This window comes from Camarhynchus parvulus, chromosome 7 (genome assembly GCF_901933205.1).
Source record: "Camarhynchus parvulus chromosome 7, STF_HiC, whole genome shotgun sequence".
In the NCBI taxonomy this organism is placed as follows: domain Eukaryota; kingdom Metazoa; phylum Chordata; class Aves; order Passeriformes; family Thraupidae; genus Camarhynchus; species Camarhynchus parvulus.
Genome location: NC_044577.1, coordinates 28744361 through 28763639, shown reverse-complemented (window position 1 = coordinate 28763639; position 19279 = coordinate 28744361). Strand labels below are relative to the sequence as shown.

Genomic DNA, 19279 nt, shown 5'->3' with positions numbered 1-19279 from the left:
AGAATGCAGGCCACAAGGACATTTGGCAGAAGCCCCAAGATAAGGAAGAAACTAATAAAGGCAACTCAGTAAGCATGCTGAATTAGCTCTTACTGGTTTAAGGTAGTTCCAGCAAGGGGGGATCGTGACCACCAACTCGTGGCCCACTGACCCAAAAAGAAGAGAAAGACTGAGCGTGTGAACTAATTGGCATGAGAAGCAAGAGAATCATTAATCAACAGAAGATAGAATACTAATCATAAAGAAAAGTAAGTAACCTGTAGCCAATGAACATTAATGCCACTTTTTCCTAAATTTTTGGTAGTCTCCATGCTGGCTTTGTGGATTTGCCACCTGGCCCCCCACTCCGTGCAGAACTGTAGATGAATCAAATGCCTCGACTTGTGAGGATTGTCCTCTTGCAGAACGGGTGAAAGAACTCCTGGGAGAGCGGCGAGAGCGGCTGCCAGCCCCCGGCAGAGGGGCAAGCAGGGCATTTGATAAGGAGAGGGGGTGCTTTGGATGTTCCAGGGGGAGAGGAGGGTTAAGGGCTCAGGTGTGAAGCTGTGTCTGGGGAGGCCGAGGAGGCGGCCCGGCGCAGGGCTACCTCGAGAGGCGGCAGAGGAGACACGGAAGGCTCGTGACTGCCGGGAAAAGCCTCGCCCGGATGCGCGGGAATCGAAAGCGAAAACGCGACGGGAGAGGAGAGGAGCGGCTGGGCAGCCATGGAGGGGCAGCGGCCGTGCTCCTTCCCGCTGCTGGTGCGGGGGGACTGGGGCCCCGCCGAGCCGCCGGCCGCGCTCAGGAAGAAGCTGCTCTGCTACTTCCAGAGCCGGAAGCGCTCGGGCGGCGGCGAGTGCGAGCTGCGGACCGGGACCGACACCGGGACCATCCTCGTCTGCTTCGCCCGGCCCGAGGGTGAGCGGCCGGGCCGGGGCGGATCGGGGAGAGGGGACCCGGCGAGGGCAGGGACCGGGATTAGCGTGTGAGCTCCCTGCGAGGGTGCTGGGGTCGTAAATAGCGAGTCTAAACTTTCTGCAAGTTAAAAATTGTTGCACACGATGTAATAATCTATCCCGTCTGGTACGTGATGTGCAGTATCTGTAGTATATAATATGTCGTATACACCCCCTCCTGTGCAATATAGAATAGACAGTATGTAAACTTGGTGTGGTTCTTGCCGATGTCTGGTGCAGGTCCAGAAGTTCGAGTCGATCTTTGTGGGTCCCTTCTAACTCAGAACATGATATTTACTTATATATATATGCTTAGATTTAGTGCTTAGTACTAGCCTCTGGATTGCATTTGGCATAAAGGCTGTAAGTGAATAAATGTATCCTAGGAGGAATATATACATGCATACTCCACTTGATGCACAGTAGTATTCTCTAAACGGCAGTCGGAATAATAAATCTTATAACCTAACAATTAGATTTGTTACAGATACATATAAAAATATTACATCTGTAACATGCACATATTTTTATAAAACTTCCAGCAAGCTGGAAAGGATTTAGCTGTAGTTGAGTTAAATTATGCACAGACATGCACGTATGTGCAGAAACACACAGATACCTATGTACAATTTTTCCTTTGCTTGCCTTAACACACTTCCCAGTTGCTGGCTCTCCCTGCTGGTAGGTTCAGGACATACAGCCCAAAGCATTTCGGCACTGTCTGGAAGAGGATTTTCAAGGCCTGGGAGGCCGGTACTGGGACTCTCCGGGTACCACCATGAAACCCGTGATAGAGCCGAGTTTTGCATCTCTGGCAGCTTTTCGCGGGAGTAATGTCCTCTGCTCTTCTTCTTCTTCTTTTTTGTTGGTTTTTTTTTGTTTGTTTTTTTTTTTTTTTTTTTTTTTTGGTGGTTTTGTTTTTGTTTTTGTTTTTTTGGAAGAAAGCCGTGTGCGTTCTGCGTCAGCATTGAGTTTAGAGCTCTTTCGTTTCGCGGGACGGTATATCTGTATATCCTTGTTCCGGCCAAGGAGAGGTTAACTTTTCCAGGAGCGGGAGGGGCACAGCCACCTCCCTGGGGAAATTCGATCCCCCTGAGCCGTGCGGTGTGGGCACGGAAAGGGAAAGGAGGGAGTTTTTCCGGCTTTTGCCGAGTGCGGGGTCGGGTGAGCAGCGGCCCCGTGAATCGTTCACCTCTCGTGTACACTCTGTTATCAGTACTGATGTCGTTCCTGCTCATTTTTGTTACTTCGCTGTCGTTTGTTTCTAGCTTATTGTTCTCATCTCGTCCTGTAGTGCTTAACGTTTTTGTGCCTTCATTTCTCCTCTCCATCCTGCCACGGCGGGAGGAGCTCACTACCTAGCGGCGAGGTCTGGCTCATTTCAGTGGAAACAGTAAATTGCAGAATACCATTCTTAAACCGCGATGGTGTCATAATGATGGGAAAGTGCCATGCAATGTAAAGCTGTGTTTCCATTCAGAATTTCACAGGGCTTTTTTGGTTTTATTTAGTCAAGCAACGAGTTCTTGAGAGACAGTCTCATCAGTTGCATTTGGAAGGAGAAGGAAAATTAAGGTTGTTTGTCACAGAGCCTGAAACAGCACGAGCTACTAAAGAGGAAACATTTGAAGAAAAATCAGTTCCCACAAAGGTGAATAAAAACTGTAATCTTAACCAGAGCTTTGAAATAGTGGTGAAAGTGCCTAATCTGTCACTGACATTTGGCTTTCATTTTATTTTAGGCTTTGGATGCCATGAGCAGCCTTCAAACAAAAGGTAAAATGTTATCCATCACTCTATGTGCTGATTCTTCAGAAAACAAAAATGTTGGTGCTTTTCTCCACACATGGTTTCCAGTTCTCCAAGTTGTCATCTATTTTGTAGTTATACTAGAGAGGAACCTGGAAATCTTCAGATCCTGCTCTCAATTGCTTCCTTGGGTCAGCCTGGCTTTCAGTTTTGGCTTTTTGGTATTTTCTTCATTGGACAGAGCAGACATGACTCCTTTGGCAGTCTAAAAATTAGTAACTACCATCTGAAGAACTGTTGCTTCTTATTTCTTTAGTTTTCTTCTTGGTGGTGGTGGTAGGCCTTCAAAGGCAGCTGTTTTCCAGAGATGTTATGGGTTTGATATCAGTAGTTTTTGTACCTCAGTGAGCAGGCAGAGCCAGCCTATTGGTCATTCACCTCTGCCCTCATCTGTCTGCAAAGCTGGTGATGTGCTTGCCTCTGGCAGACCCTGGACTTCTGGGATACTCAGTGGGCACCTCTGATATATTTTCTATTTGCAAGATGTTGTTGCATCCCTGTCAGCCCTTTGTGCACACAGGCCCTCCAGTGCTGTCATGCTGCACTGATGGCAGGGCACAGTGGTCATCAGGAGGCTTTACACAGAGTCACACAAAGCTGCCTGTGGTGCCTGTGGGTGAGCTATGTTCAGGCTTGTTTGCCTGCACGGGGCTAAGAAACAGATATAGAGGCTGCAAGGTCTCTGCCAACGCTTACTGACATCTAAGCAGCTGTGGTCTATTATCTCAATGGATTTTAGATCTGTTTAGTCTCTGACCAGAGACATACCAGTGACATTGGTCTGTTTTTGTGCCACCAAAAAAGCTGCCTGCAGAATATTGCATCTGGGCTGTTTTGGATCTCAAAATGTTCAGTGGTACCCTGCAGTATTTGTTTGGTTAACAATCTCTTTTTTTGGGGAAGGAAAAGAGAGAAAGGGTAAGAAGAATCTGTTCATTCCAAGAAATGTGTACTGAAATTTTATGTGGCTTATCTTTCTGCTGTAGATGATACAAAAGCCTTGAAGAAAGCTGAGAGTTTTGTTCCAAACAGTGAACTCCAGGAGGAGGTTGACTCTGCAGAGGCCTCACCTTCGGTGGTATTTGAGAACACAGAGAGATGCAATCCAAAGTGCTTACAGATACTGTTGGAGAACATCAGTGGCCTGACTATAGATGATGACTTTACTGTTGAACTGATACCTGAAATAAATGTTGCTGTAGCAACCTTTATAAAAAATATTGGTAAGACAAGATGACACTGTTATTAATTTCCATGTATAAGCATGAGTAATAGCTTTCAGAGCTTGATTCCTCTCCCATTAGAGATCCAGACTGTTTGAAAAAAGCACCTGGATTGCAATCTCTCAAGAAAAATGTTTTATATGCAGCCCCACAAAAGTGCCTGTGATCCAAATGTTACACTGAAAAAATAAAATGGGGGCATCTTTATTAATTGAAATTGGATTAGAATGTTTTGTTGTTTCTATCTTATTTTGGATTAGGTGAAGAAGAATTAAAAGTGCACTGAGTGTGGGGATTATATAAAGTCTCCTTTAGAGAAGACAGTAAACTTATGAGATGGGAACAGAGATGTAGTGGTAGTGAATAGCAAAGCATGGTTGTGTGCTTTTCCCCTTTTTTTTACAACACAGAGTTATTTGGCACCAGAGTCAGTTTTGTTCCAAATACAGGGAGTAGACTCTGCTCATTTCTCTGCCTGAAGTGATAGCCAGGGCTGATAATGACGCAGGAAAACATCGTCAGTTCATTCTGCTCTTCTGTTTACAGATACTAAGGAATTTGTTGAAAAATGTTCACAGCACAAGAGAGTCAAAGAATTCAACATGACTGCCCGGCTTCTTGAATCAACACAGAGCATCACGGCTGAAAACCTACCAGAGAGCATTTCCTCAGACTACCTCACAGTGTACTTTGAGAGCGCACGGAATGGAGGAGGGCCTGTGGCAGATGTCCAGCTCTTCCCTGAGGAGAACTCAGCCATCATTACATTCTGTGACCACAAAGGTAGCTCTGTCCTTTGCCTGACCGAGGTACTCACAGGCAGATAACCTGCAAGGAAGTTACTGAAAATATGGGCATTAGGAGAAGCCTGGCTTTCTGCTGCTGAAGTCTTTGTACCTGTCCTGTTCCTAGGAAGTGCTCTGGGTATAGAAATACTGCTGCATGCCTAGGGCTTCAGGATCTATTGGGGGGGGTTGTTTGTTTGGTATGGTTTTTGTTACCAGAGATTTATTTTAATATCTGCCTTGTCCATGGGTTTTTCTCACTGGTGTTCTTTCTCCATTTGCAGAGGTTTTTATATGCAATATAAAATTAATGGTACTTACAGGTAGAGGGACAGAGCAGAATCTGTGAATGGCTTTGTGTCAGTGACACAGTTGACTTTCAGAAACGAAATAAGGTCAAATATCCTCATTTCGAGCTAATTAAGTCAAATATCTTCATTGTCAGGAAAGAACAGAGCTAAAGAACAATCTTGTTACTATTTCTTCCGTTCCTCAAATCACTGTCCGGTTTTTGTGCCAGTGCAACTTCTGGTAAATATCTATGAGGAGACTCCTGGCTTACTAAATTTACTTTGACAAAAAGCTTTATCTGCCTGGTGATTTTCTTCTGACTCTCAGGATTTTCTGAAGAATATTTTGTACATGAAGTTAAAACATAATTTGGATCATTGTAATGGAGTTTTAAGCTCCTGACAACATTATAATTTCTTTGCTTTGTCTATTCCAACAAAAATGGCAAAAAAAAAAAAGTAAAAATGCACTGGCACTAGGAGATTTGTTTTAAGTTAAGAGTAAGGAGTATTTCATAGTAGTATGGATAAGACATTGCTCTGTGGTGGAGTTTCCTTGGGAAATGAGCAGGGTGTAGCTCTGCATGGGAATGCAGGCATGAACATATTTACCAAACAAGTTGGAGCCAAGGCTTCTATCTTGTCCCCTGCAGAGTAGTTTGGAAATCAGAAAGACATAAAAACAGGTCTTTGAAATGGAAGAGAAGGAAAATCAATCTAATAATTCTAAGAACAGAGACATTTGCCTGATTTAAAGTTAATGATATATGTTTGTTTGTACATATGTGCACTGACTTTCAGATGTAACCACGGTCTTGAAAAAGAAACATTTACTGGACCAGACACTGATTTCCGTGCATCCATATTACCACTCCCTTGGAACAGCTCTCTATGGAGAAGAAAGACCAGCTTTCAAGATGCCAGACCCCATTGGGGTGCCACTAGACCCGTATGTATGGCAGTTTTTACAAAGGCATGCCAATCTGACCCAGGACATAAACCAGGAAATGGCAGTTTGCCATTCTGAGCTCAAATGGCCCCAGGCAGACTGTGCAAACCCAGAAGTTACGCTGTGCCCATCACCATCTCTCTGCAAGCAGAAAAAGCCAATGATTAAGTTGCTCAAGACATGGCAGCAAGATGCTTCCACTGAGTTCTCGCGTATCATGGCACGTTACATAGCTATAAAATGTAAAGTCAATTCATCAGGTTGGGAAGATGTGAAAAAAAGGTTGTCAAAAGATGTTGCTCTGATGATAACTGATATTTCTGAGGAGATGGTGGTGATTGCAGGCAACAGAGCAGCAGTGGACAGAGCAGAGAAAGAAGTGAGGGAATGCATGAAGCAAAGTGAAAGGGAAAAACAGAGCATAGAAATTTCTGTGTCAGTGATCCCAGGGAAGTATGCTGTGCTGCACAATGCTGGGTTAGAAGAGAATATTCAGAAGGAATATCCATGCCTAAAGCTCTTTTATGATGACAAAAAAAAGACAGTTCAGTTGTGTGGATTACCTGCAGAAGTATATAAAGTCAAAGCTGAGTTACTGGAAAAGGTATTGAGTATGCCATCTACATCAGTTACCATTGACCCCCATGTTTTCCACTATCTACACTGTGTAGATAATAAAAAAACATCAGATATGTTATTCATTAGGGAAAAAATTACTGCTTTTTATGAACTTCAGGATGATACTGTGTTGCTATATGGAGATGCTCACAAAGATCTTCTAGAAGCAGAAAAGCAAATAAAAACAGGTTTAGAATACAAGTGCATCAATGTTCAGGATGGTGAAGTTATTAAAAAGGATCAGTGGAGCAATCTTCTTCTCTCCTTGCTCAAGATATATAATACTTCCCAGGAAATTGTCATCACTTGGGAGTCGGTTGGCAAAGAAAATAAAATGATTATTGCTGGCTTTTCTAAGGCTGTAACAGAGGTTTATCAGAGACTTAATGCTTTTGTAGATAGAAACACAATCATTGAAAAAGTAATCCTAGCTAAATCAGAGATAATAGTGCAGTTTGTAGAGAATGAGAAGTCTGGTGTTTGTAAAGAATTGAAGAAGAAAGGTGTGACAGTACGTTTTGACACCAAGACACCTTGTTTTTCTCTGAGGGGACCCAGAGCAGAAATGCCAGAAGCATTCAACATGTTTCAAAAAACTGTCTCATCCCTTTACTCAAAAAATGTGCTAATTGATAAACCAGGGGCAAAGGAGTTCTTCACTGAGAGGAAAGATTTATGTATTTTAGAAGCAAAGCAGAAATATAGCTGTTTCATCAGGATTAAGGAAGAAGAAGAACAAGAGAAGGGTGGAAAAGCTGGTAATAAAGTGAAAAGAAAAGTCTACTGTGAAAAAAACCTGCCAGGTGGAATTATGGTAGGAGTGTATAGAGGTGACTTGTGTGACTACCCTGTTGATGTTGTGGTGAATGCATCTAATGAAAAACTAAACCACATTTGTGGCCTGGCTGAGGCACTGTCAAGGGCAGCTGGGCCAGCACTGCAGGAGGAGTGCAATGAGCTGGTGAGGAAGCTGGGGGATTTGCAGCCCGGCTGTGCAGTGATCACGCGCCCTGGGAAACTGCCCTGCAAGAATGTCATCCACGCTGTCGGGCCCAGGTGGAGCGAGAGGGAATCACAAAAGTGCATGTGGTTGTTGAGGAAGACAGTGAAAAAATGTCTACAACTGGCTGATATATACAATCATCGTTCCATAGCTCTGCCTGCTATAAGTGGAGGGATTTATGGCTTTCCACCACAGATCTGTGCGGATTCAATTGTGTCCTCCATCAGGGAGACCTTGGAAGAACTCATGGAGGACAGAAACTTGAAGGAGATCCATCTTGTGAGTAATTCAGAAGAAATTGTTCAGGTTCTGAGTGAGACAGTAAAAAGAGTATTTTCAGCTAAATCATTCTCCCCAAAACGGCTGATGCTGAACAAAAGCCAGAAGGAGAATAGAAAAGGGGATCTGAAGATGATTACAACAAATGAAGGACTTTGCATTCGAGTGGAGAAGAAGAATATTCAGGAAGCTGTAGTAAGTCTTTACTTTTCTGACTCCTTTCTGACTTGATGGTAAGATCTTTCAGTTTAAATGAAAAAGGACAGACAGTAGGTTTTACAAGTACTTGCTACATAAGGAAAGAACAGCTGTGTGCTAGCTAAACAAGGATGCAAGCTTGCAAAACTTGAGTGTAGGTTGAAATCTGTTACTGCAGCCATTTCTAGAGGGCGGCTGTGAATTTCAGGATGTTTCAATTCCCAGCTAGATCTTGTTTGTTTTCTAGATCTAAGGCCAACATATAAAAGAGTTGGCTTTTTTTTCTTAAAGGGGAAATACTAAAGTACTTTGTAAAAGTAACTGTCTTGGTTGGATATTAGGGGAAATAGGTACCTGTCTGGGCTGCTGTTTTGAGTATCCACTGGCATCTTGTTTCTTTTCCTGTGTGTTGCATTGGTAGGGCTTCTAATCTTGGTACATATTTTCATTTGAATTCTAGCTGCAGCTGTTTTCATTGTAATCTTGTTGCAGACGGATGTTGTTGTCAACAGCGTTGGCACAGATCTGCTGTTTGGCGAGGGGCCGCTTTGCAAAGCCGTGCTGGAAAGAGCTGGGCCAGCTCTCAAAGTTGAGTTTGACACCAAGAAACAAAGTCAGAACTCAGGTCCTGGGAGTGTGGTCTGCACCAGTGGATATGCTATGGCCTGCAAGTCCATCTTTCATGCCATAATACCCAAGTGGAGTGGAGGACAGACAGAGAAGGTATATTTTAATTATTAACCCCCAATCCACCCCAGCTACATATTTGTTTGGGATCTGGCCTGAAATTTCAGGTTTAAATATAGTTAATTTAGGTGACGTGACTCCATTCTCTTCCATTGGAGTGACCTTAAAGATGTCTTGATGCACTCAGAGCTGCTGATCATACCAGTTTCTTTGGAACTAATAATAAATTATGCCTTTAGAAAAAAAGTACCTTTGCTGTGTTTTACAGGACCTAGAAGATGCAATCAATTTCTGCTTGAAGAAAACTGAAGAACTTGGACTGAAATCCATCACTTTCCCAGCTATTGGGACTGGAGGATTTGGATTTCCTAAAATCATTGTTTCTAAGTTAATGTTTGATGTGGTATTCAGGTTCAGTAGTAGTCACACTCTGAAGAATCTCCAGGAAGTCCATTTTCTCTTGAATCCACAACATATTGGTAACATTCAGGTAGTTCTTCTCAGGACAAATCTGTCTTTGTAACATACTGCTCTAGTTACACTTTACTAATCTGTTTTACTTATACTGCTTTCTAAGGGAATAATTTGGCACTTTCTTACTGCTGTGGGCCAGCGACAGTGGGATGTCTTTCCAGTGTCTCTGAAATACAAACTCTTAGCAAGCAGAAGCTGCAGACAAAATTGGCCTTGCTGTTGGCACTGTAAAAGCCTTTAGATGCTTCCTCAACTTTTGCCAGAGAAGTTCTCGCAAAGCAGAGCTATCTCTCATCACACTGTCCACACTGGGTCTTCTGCTGTTATTAACACTTAAATATGACTATAAAATGTGTGAGGTGTCTCAGCAAGAGGCTACAAGACTGTTAATGTTAATTACAGAAATATTCAGTGTACAGACTGTGAAATACTATCTTAAATACTTTTTTTTTTCTCTTCTTAGGCTTTTACTACTGAACTAGCACGTAGGGCAGGTGAAAGTGGCGATGCCGCAGCAGCACAGCCAAGTAAGTTGTGTAGGGGTGGGACAGAATGTAAATGCTGTTAAGTGGTTTTATGTGTATCAGGAAACAAAAGAAATATCATCAGGGCACAGGGCATTTTTTGTCCTCCTAATGGACTTGCATTCTTAAATGTCGTTTGTAAAATTCTTAGGGAGGAATTTATTTTGTTGAGGACATGCTGAACTCTTAGTGAGGCCAGTCTTATCAAAACAAAGAGGGTGTTCTGATAGGAGATGCAGTAGTTTGTCCTGCTTAAAGGATATAAGAACCTGCAATCACTTGGCCAAACAAGCCATAAATAACATGTATTTCTGTAGCTTTAGTCTCCTAGAAATATATATTTATATATACAGAGTGGATAATTTCCTTTCCATTTATTAATTGACAATAGTTGGGCACTATAGCCAAAACATGAGTGTACTTCAAGGGCAGAGGCTTATTTGTAAGGATATAAAGCCCTTCCTCCTCAGTTGCTGAGTATCAAAGAGATGAAGTTAAGAGTGGGCAGATAAAATACGAGTTAGATTAGATAAGTTTAGACTAGAAGAAAGGAATAGTTTTGTATCCATGAAGGTAAATATGAAATAACTTACAAAAGGGATGTGATCTGATCTCCATTACTGGCAACACTTAAACTGGATGCTTCATTTCTTGTAAGAATTAATTCAGGAAACCGTTACAGAGCTGGTCAGATCAGATAAACCCTGAAGCCATTTTCTGAATTCATATTGCATAAATTTACAGGAATAGAAATGGTTTCACTTTCATAGCACAAACAGGAAGAGTACTGGGCCTCTCAGCTTTCAGAAATGGAATAAAGAGAAAAACAGAGACACTCTACATCCATCAAACTGATCTAGAGCATATTCCTTAAAAGGATGAGGAGTTTCAATCAGTGGAAGAGAATAACACTCCAAACTAAAGGAGAAGTGATTTAATGTATTTTTCTTTCCCTTGCAGGTTTCTTTAGGCCTATTTCTACTGACCCATTGGGAGTTCATGAAATGAAGATTGGTTCCATCACATTGCAAGTAATTAGTGGAGATATTACCAAGGAAGATACAGAGGTTATTGTAAACATAGCAAATTCAACATTTGATGCCAAAGCAGGTAATATATTGAATATGTAGTTCTTTAGCAATAAATCTGGGCTAGTTTTTAGAAGGGGGTGCAGAAAAGAATTGTCCACAAGGGAAACTTTTATGAAGCATTTTTCAGATGAGTTATTTTTATAAAGAGTTATGATTAGCCAGGAAATAGATCTTAAACAGGTTTTTACATGTCTTGAATATTTGATTTCATTTTCAAACAGAAGGCATCTGACCATGTTTTTCTTGCTTAAAACCAAAAGTGTTTAAATGGATTTTTTTTATTAAGTATAATTCTAAAAAAATGCTCTTATCCTAAAAGGTTTCACTGGAATACAAAGCTCTGGTTAAGTAAATTGCCCTATAAGAAGCAGAGGGTTTTCACATAGTGAATTATAAGCATGCAAGATACCAAATGATACCAGTTCAAAGCCATTGGGACAGTTTGGTGAGGGGCATATGGGTTTGGTGAGTGAAACAATGAAATAGGAGTTTTTAATGACTTCTAACCAGCAGTGGAGGGAATGTTCTCTCTGCAGCCAAAGCTGTGTGTCATGGACAGTAAACTGTCACAGTTTTGAACTTTGTGGTATCTTGCCATAAAGCAATTTAGGGTATTTGTAGGGTACAGAAGTTGGGTAGAGTTTTGAGTAGAGATAATTGTGGAGACTTAATGAATGTGTGTGCTTTTCTTGTGTGATTTAAGGGGTCTTCAAAGCAATTATGGATGCTGCTGGTTCCCAGGTAGCAAATGAATGTGCTCAATATGGTATGTTAAAGCCTACTACTTTTTTGATAATTCTTTTTTTGTCGTGTTCATTCTCACTGAAAACTTACAGTTGCTTTATAATTGTCTACTCTGACATAATTGTTTTATCTGAATAATACAACTTTCACTTTTAGGAGCTTTGAAAAGTCCCCTTCTTGTTTTGACATATTACCTTGAGAATTTTTCTTTTCGTAGTTGTTTATCAATAACTAAAACATCTGTGTTTACACACTTTATTCTCATACTGGATCCAAAACACAGCCCTGAACTGGCTACTAAGAGGAAAACTAACTCTATCCCAGCTGAAATCAGGACAGCCCTGATCATAAGTTCTTCCATAGTCTGCATTCTGCCAGACCAGTAGAGCAGTAAAATTCGAGCTCATTGTGGTTGGTCTCTGCAAGCACAGAAAGGGACATTTTAGATGCATAACTTAAATGTGCCTGCTCTGAGTCTGGAAACTGATTTTCAAGATGGAGTTTCCTGGATTTTTTTCCCAGCCTTTGGCTCTGTAGGAACATTTGTACAAACACATTTATCATTACCTTCAAATCAGGTAAATGTCTCTGTTCTTAGAACTATTACACTGATTCTTATTTTCTTGTTCTTTCATTTCAAAGAGCTGGTTTTATGTCTTTCTGATTTCCAAACTACTCTGTAGGGGACAAGATAAAAGCCTTGGCTCCAACTTGTTTGGTAAATATGCTCATGCCTGCATTCCCATGCAGAGCTACACCCTGCTCATTTCCCAAGGAAACTCCACCACAGAGCAATGTCTTATCCATACTACTATGAAATACTCCTTACCCTCAACTTAAAATAAATCTCCTAGTGCCAGTGCAGTTTTTACTTTTTTTGTTGGAATGGACAAAACATAGAAATGATAATGTTGGCAGGAACCTAAAACCCCATTACAGTGTTCCAAATTACATTTTAACTTCATGTACAAAATATTCTTCAGAAAATCCTGAGAGTCAGAAGAAAATCACCAGGCAGATAAAGCTTTTTGTCAAAGTAAATTTATCAGTCTGATCTCAGTGCTTGCAGAGCATCTTACTGTCACTACCTTTGTGATCTGTGAGGTGGTCTGGATCTCTGTGCTCATCAGTCTGTTCATCCTCACAATATGACTCCATTTGGTAAGCGAACATGAGTGCTCTGAGAAATCACAAACATCTTTTTAAAAATTCCATATTGTTCTTAAATCAATTGGTCATAATCTTAATGATATTATTTTAGCCACTCAGCTCTGCTGCAGTATAAGAATTCAGGCTTTTAAGGAATAAGTGGCATAAGAAAGGTTTTCACCTATAAATTAATTTGGTGTGCTTTTAAGTAGAAGTGAGATGTATTCAAAGTCATCATAAATTTATATATTGTACTTAATAGGAAAATACTTTGTAGCAGAGGTCTTAGGAGATTAGAAAACACACATTTATTTGAATTCATTTCTCAAAGAAACTCTGCAGATTATGTAAAAAGAAAACCAGAATCAAGTAAACTCACAATAAAATAACTCACAGTGGATTTCTTTCCACTTTTTCCACTTCTCTTGTACTACCAATATAACAGAAGATACTACCAAAAGAGATTGCCACTTTGTAAATATTATGTCTCCTTCTTTATCTTCTCTCTTCCAGCTGGGCAGCGTCAGAATGGCTTTATTACTACACAGGGTGGGAACCTGTTGTGCAGTAAAATCATCCATTTGATTACTGATAACCAGGTGAAGAGTCAGGTCTCCAAAGTGCTTCATGAGTGTGAACAAAGGATGTACAAATCTGTTGCCTTCCCAGCTATTGGAACAGGTTTGTATTTTCTTGGGAAAGCAATGTGTGATGGGGGCAGTTCAGAAACAGACAAACTTCATATGGGTAACAGTAGACTTGCACAAAAACTGTTCACTGATATGTGCCTTTTATTTTTGTTTAGGTCAAGCAGGACTGAGTTCAGCCAAGGTAGCTGATGAAATGTTGGATGCTGTTGTGGAATTTGCAAGACAAAAATCAGTACAGCATTTACAGACAATTAAGATCGTGATCTTCCAGGCAAATATGCTCAGGGGTTTTTATGAAAGCATGAAGAAAAGAGAAGATTCAGATTCATCCACAACAGAATCAGAATCATGGTTATCTATGTTTAAATGTAAGTTGTTTTCTGTGTGCATGGGCAAATAAAACTGAAGTTCTTTTATTTACAACTAATAATTGATGTGTTTATCCACAGCACTTTTTTGGGGCAGAAAACAATCTTCTGAGAAGAAAAAGTCCATAATTTTGGAGAAGAAAGTTAATTTAGTCACATTTCAAATTTGTGGAGAAAGCCAAGAAAAGGTGAATGCAACTGAGTCCTGGATAAAGGATTTAATTTTAAAGGAACAGTTTGAAAACACTATTTCAGATGAGGCAATTAAAAATTTTGATGAGACGCAATTTGCCATTTTGGAAGATCTCCAGAGAAGAAAGCAAGTCATCATTGAGATTTTAAATAACCTTTCTCCCCCTCAAATTAAAATTTCTGGTATTAGCAGGGATGTCTGTTCCGTTTCTCGAAAAGTTCAAGAAATGGTCCAAAAAATTAAGTCTACTGAAGAAGAGCAATCCAAGGCAGAACTTCTTTATAACCTGGTAGAATGGAGGTATCTAGGAAGCAATGATAGCTTTGTTGCTTTTGATAAACTGACAAATATGCAGCTGGAGCATGCCAAAATGGCTAAAAAGTCACATCTGAATGTCAGAATTAAAAATAAGAACTACAAGGTGGATCTAAATACTCTAAGGGCTACTGATGACCAAGGAAAAACTAAAATCCTTCAACGTGTGAAAAAGGATGAAGGTAAATAACACTTTTGTTAAATAAAAAAACTTGAATAGTTATTATTGAATGATGATTTGGATAAATGCAAGCTCAGGTATCCCAAAGAAGTAAGGTATTCCTTAGCTTTTTCCCCTTTTTCTTTTTTTTTTTCCTCAGCTGGGAGTTTTGAGTTTCATAATCCGTAGGAAGTATGAGTGAAATCAGAACATCAGTTTTAAGTGCAAATATTGTCTGCATATATGTGACTGGTGAGCATAGATTTCATGCTTAAATCTGACAAAGGAAGTGGTGTATGAAGAATACATAAAATTCTTCTGGAATTTTAAAGCTTGTTTTAGTTAGATATTGGTATGGGGATAATTAGAGAAAATGTAAAGCCTTTACATTGTATTACAGAACGTGGTTTGTAAGATATGCCTATGGAGCTGAGCTAGTTATCTGTATAATAATGCAACCTCTGTTTTGCAGATATGCAGTCAATAGAGCTGCCTAAGGAGTGGACAGACATGCAGAATGAACAGGTCAAAGTGGTGGAGCTGAAGCCATCACATCCTGAATACACAACAGTTGAGAAGATGTTCAAGACAACATGTACTAATTTTAACATAGAGAAGGTGATACCATATGGGGTGGGGAGAGGGGAAAATGTCAATGCTTGGGCAAGAAACAATATACTTCCTAAATATGTGCTTATAAGATGTCTGCAACCCAATACACCCTTTGTATGTTAGTCTCCCCAGCACTGCACAGGGTGAATATAAATCAGAGCAAGTTTCCTAAGAGCTATTCTGCCATTTCTGCCATCTAATGGTGCAAAACCAGTGACCGTCAGTCTTCAGGGTGACTCTTTGTTCAATTAATGTGGTACTCTCTAGCTAATATGGTATTTCCAATTAGGAAATTCTGTATTGAAATGGAGGCATGAGCAAATGCATTCAGAATACAAAGAAAAATACAAAGTCCTTGCAGACTGATAATAAAGCTTTGGACTAATTTACAACTTCTCCCGTGTCATCCCAGAGCCTTTCAGGCTTGCCTGTCAGTTTTAACTGTGTCAGTATTTGATCCTGCTTATTTAGAAGTCTGCAACACAATACACAGAGATTTAATTGCCGGGGAGAAGATGGAATTGCTCTGAATAAAGAGAAGAGATAAACAGTAGAAAATACAATCAAATTAGGAGTGAGGATAATGTGCTTAAAAAATTTTCTTCCATCACGAGCTTCAATGAGCATGATCATGAAAACACACGAAGAGAACAAATATTAATGTATTACAGAAAAAAAATCAAATTATGACATTGTCTTTTTCTGTTAAAAATGGAAAGCTGTTACAGAAGTGTCTTTAAGATTATACTTTGTTGGAGACAGCACTTTTCCTTAAGCTATATTCACATTGTTGGCATAGGGAGCCAGCAACATCCATCCTCCCACCAAGTGATTTTTATATAGTAATTTCTTATGGGTTGCTAAGCTACACATTAGAGGAAGCAATTTTGACTTGCAAGCTTAGATCTAGAAGAGAAACTTCACCTAATGCTATTGCTACACTCTGTCCTTTAGTGAGAAAATAATCAGTAAAGATGATTAGGATGTATGGAAGGCATCTTCCATCATTGCCTCTAGCAGTGATACAGCAGCCTGTTTCTAAACATGACAGTGCACAGCTACCATGACTGCTGGGTACCTGGTACACTTGGCAAGACAAATGCCCAAATACCCAAAATTACTGAGCTTGAAACTCTCTTATGAGCTGCTTTGCTTTGTGATTTTTCAGGATGCCTACATATTCAGTTCCTCTACCAAACCTCATGCTACCAGGACATAGTGAAAATTGCTGTAATTCTTTCAGTTTGATTTTAGTTAAATGCTTTTCTGCCATGATAAATATTCACCTCTACCCCATTTTTCCCTCATATAAATATAGTTAATTTTGTAATTTTGCAGATTGAAAGAATACAAAATCGCATCCTCTGGCAGACATACCAATTAAAAAAAAAATCTATCTGTGAAAAGAACAAAAATCAAAATAATGAGGGGTTGCTATTTCATGGGACAGCTGCATCCTCGTTGAGTTTGATTAACTCCTGTGGATTTAATCGTGGATATGCTGGAAAGAATGGTGAGTCATTATCCAAATCAATTAATTTCCTAGGCATGTATGAGTGCTGCAGGGTTGTCAGCGTTATAGTGCTGTCAGCACAACATGAAAGCTGAATGAAGTTAGAGAACACAATAATAAACAACTCCTGAGATTAATCTGCATGGACAGAGGAATTATTCTGTTCAGTTAATCACTTGTTGCTGGATGCCACCAGGTAAAGGATATCAAAAAGAGTTACCCTGCTCTGAAATGAAGCCTGGGCAGCTTCTGGGAATTGTTTTGTATCATTTACCTAGAGAAAGGAACAAGGAACACTCTTCAGCATCCTTAGATGATGTAACAGCTACTAGCTGATGTTATCTCCTCTCCTCTTAGACAAAAACAGGTAGCAAAGTAGAAGTGCAAATCCTTCTCCTGTTGCCTCCACAGATTAGGACAGTTTAAGATCCCACATCTGTACCAATTTTATGCTTACAAAATCTGTGATATCCATTAGTTAATTCTTAGCCTTTAATAGTTGTTAGAGACAACTTAAATATTTAACATAAAGATCTTCTGCAGTAGCTCAAAGCTTGTTCTGTCCACTTCTTCTAGTACAGTCTTGTTATGTGTATTATTTGGCAGCACTCAAAGATGAAGGACAGGATCCAAAGAAGTGGAACATGGACTGAATTGAGATGCTAGTTGATTTTAGTGGCCATGTAACCTCGCTTCAGAAATCCTTAATTTTTGTTCTTAATGTTTTCTTCCTTAAGACAGAGTTGTACATGCCTAGGGCTCATTTGATCTTAAGAGAGCTGGGCAGTTTAACTCAGATCTAGTTGATACTTCAGTGTGGTCTGGATCCAAAGACCTTTCTCTGTCTGGATCCTCTGGAGAAAATCCTCTGAGATTTTCTTGAATAAATGAAGCCCGGCATACACAAAATATATGCTGGTTGTGCACAGGTAGGAATGGCAGCCACCACTTCTTTTTAAAACATGGTCAGAGGAGATGTAGTTTTGCTTTCCTGCTCTTTGGAGTGTCAGGAGGTTGGATTTACTCAGGAAGCAAGAGCCCTAGATCCCCATGTCCTCTCTCTGCTTGTGGGTATTGACATCCACCTTTTCATCTCAGCTGTGATTAATGATAGGGAAGGCACACTTGCCTTCTGTCTGGCTGGGTAGCCAAGTAAAAGTATCCAAAGATCAGGGCAGCCAGATAGGAAGGACCTGTTTGGCCTGAACAGCTTTTTACCAATGTCAGAAAAAAGAAATCTGTCTTGAACAAAGACATGTGATTTCTCTGACTTGCTGAGAAGTGTGACTAGAAAACTATAATTACACTTATATAGTCATAAGTCCAAAAGTCTCTGAAGAATTGCAATTTGATGGATTGCAGGCTAAACTATGTTAAACAGAGGAGCCCTTTTCTCCATAGGAAAGAGAAGTCAAAACCTGGGTGTTGATACTTACTTGCTATCTATGTGGGTTCATATTTGATTCTGATACAAAGGATTAGTACTAGAATTTTGTGTTTGAACTCTAACCACATTTATAGATTCTGCAGAGTTAAAAACAAAAAAGGAGCTTTAGAGATTCTGAGGAGAATAAGAACGCTAACTGTATTTGAAAATGTTGTTTTTCCTAACAGCTGCAGCCATTGGAGATGGAACCTACTTTGCTGTCAATGCAAGTTACTCTGCTCAGGATACTTATTCCGTTCGAGATGTGAATGGCAGAAAACACATGTACTTGGCTCGGGTCCTAACTGGGCAGTACTGTGCTGGGACAGCAGGACTAAAGGCTCCCCCACCGAGGAGCCAGGCAGATCCTACTGACCTCTACGACAGTGTGGTTGATAACGTGTATAATCCAACAATGTTCGTCATATTTAATGACATTCAGGCATATCCACAATACCTTATTACTTTCAAATAATAGAATGATCTTAATAGTCTAGAAAATTTTAGTGCCTTTTACATTTAAGAATTTACAGAGCAGTTTTTAATTCTTTTTACATCTAGGTTTCTTCTTTATTGATCTGTCCATGTGTTGAAATATGTCTTCAAATTATCAACAGAAGGACTAACATAAGCAAATATTTTAGAGCCTGCTATTTCAGTACTCACATTTCAAGTTCAGTTATGCAGAGATGTAGGCAAGAACTGTGAGAACAACTTTTAACTTCTTCCTACACAAGGCAGAGGGGAGTGGTAGAGGAGGAAGCTGCTCTGCCTTACCTGTGTCCAGCAGCAAGAGGTGTAGGGTAGGTCAGAGCATCTCTGCATGTTCCTGTTTCCAGTAGTCACCATAAAGCACCTTTTTATGAGGATTTATTTAAAATGTTCTGTGCTGAGGGAATCTGAAAGATCTTTTCCAATCAAAGCAGTGCTGTGATTCTAATTACCTCACCCACCAGCAGAGTTTTCAGTCATCCTTAGGTATCCACTCAGCCTTGGTGCTAAAAGTCTGGAAGAAAAAGAATGCCAATATGAACATGCACTTTGCATTTATTATTTCAGCCTCCTTACCTACTTGTCTGTTACCTTAGCATACTTTGCTTATTCTTTAGTATAGGTTACTATATTCATACCCATTTCTTAGGGGAATTCTCTGTAGTCCCCTCCTGTTACTTCCAGCTTTCACAAAGTAATTGCTTTTGCAATTTTCAAGACTGGAAAGAGAGACTTTAAATTTTATTCTTTTTGATACTGAAGCCCTTAATTAACCCTTTTGTGGAATCACCA

General features: G+C 40.1%; 1 protein-coding gene across 1 annotated transcript; it reads left to right on the top strand.

The window, feature by feature from the left end:
- Nucleotides 1–669: 669 nt before the first annotated feature.
- LOC115905963 (protein mono-ADP-ribosyltransferase PARP14-like) lies at nt 670–18470 on the top strand. Its single transcript, XM_030952726.1, has 17 exons — nt 670–897; nt 2447–2586; nt 2678–2711; nt 3731–3967; nt 4514–4750; nt 5844–8086; nt 8582–8812; nt 9045–9266; nt 9714–9777; nt 10735–10884; nt 11569–11631; nt 13272–13439; nt 13564–13776; nt 13858–14466; nt 14917–15062; nt 16395–16569; nt 18184–18470. Exons 1-17 carry the CDS (start codon nt 705–707, stop codon nt 18468–18470), a joined length of 5412 nt encoding a protein of 1803 aa, XP_030808586.1. The 5' UTR covers nt 670–704.
- The last annotated feature ends 809 nt before the right edge of the window (nt 18471–19279 follow it).

Bases quoted from the DNA above. Each gene is read 5' to 3' on its own strand.
- LOC115905963 (XM_030952726.1), top strand. From the start codon at position 705: ATGGAGGGGCAGCGGCCGTGCTCCTTCCCGCTGCTGGTGCGGGGGGAC. The intron at 8,087-8,581 runs GTAAGTCTTTAC...ATCTTGTTGCAG, and splicing joins AGAATATTCAGGAAGCTGTA to ACGGATGTTGTTGTCAACAG. The intron at 16,570-18,183 runs GTGAGTCATTAT...TTTTCCTAACAG, and splicing joins TGGATATGCTGGAAAGAATG to CTGCAGCCATTGGAGATGGA.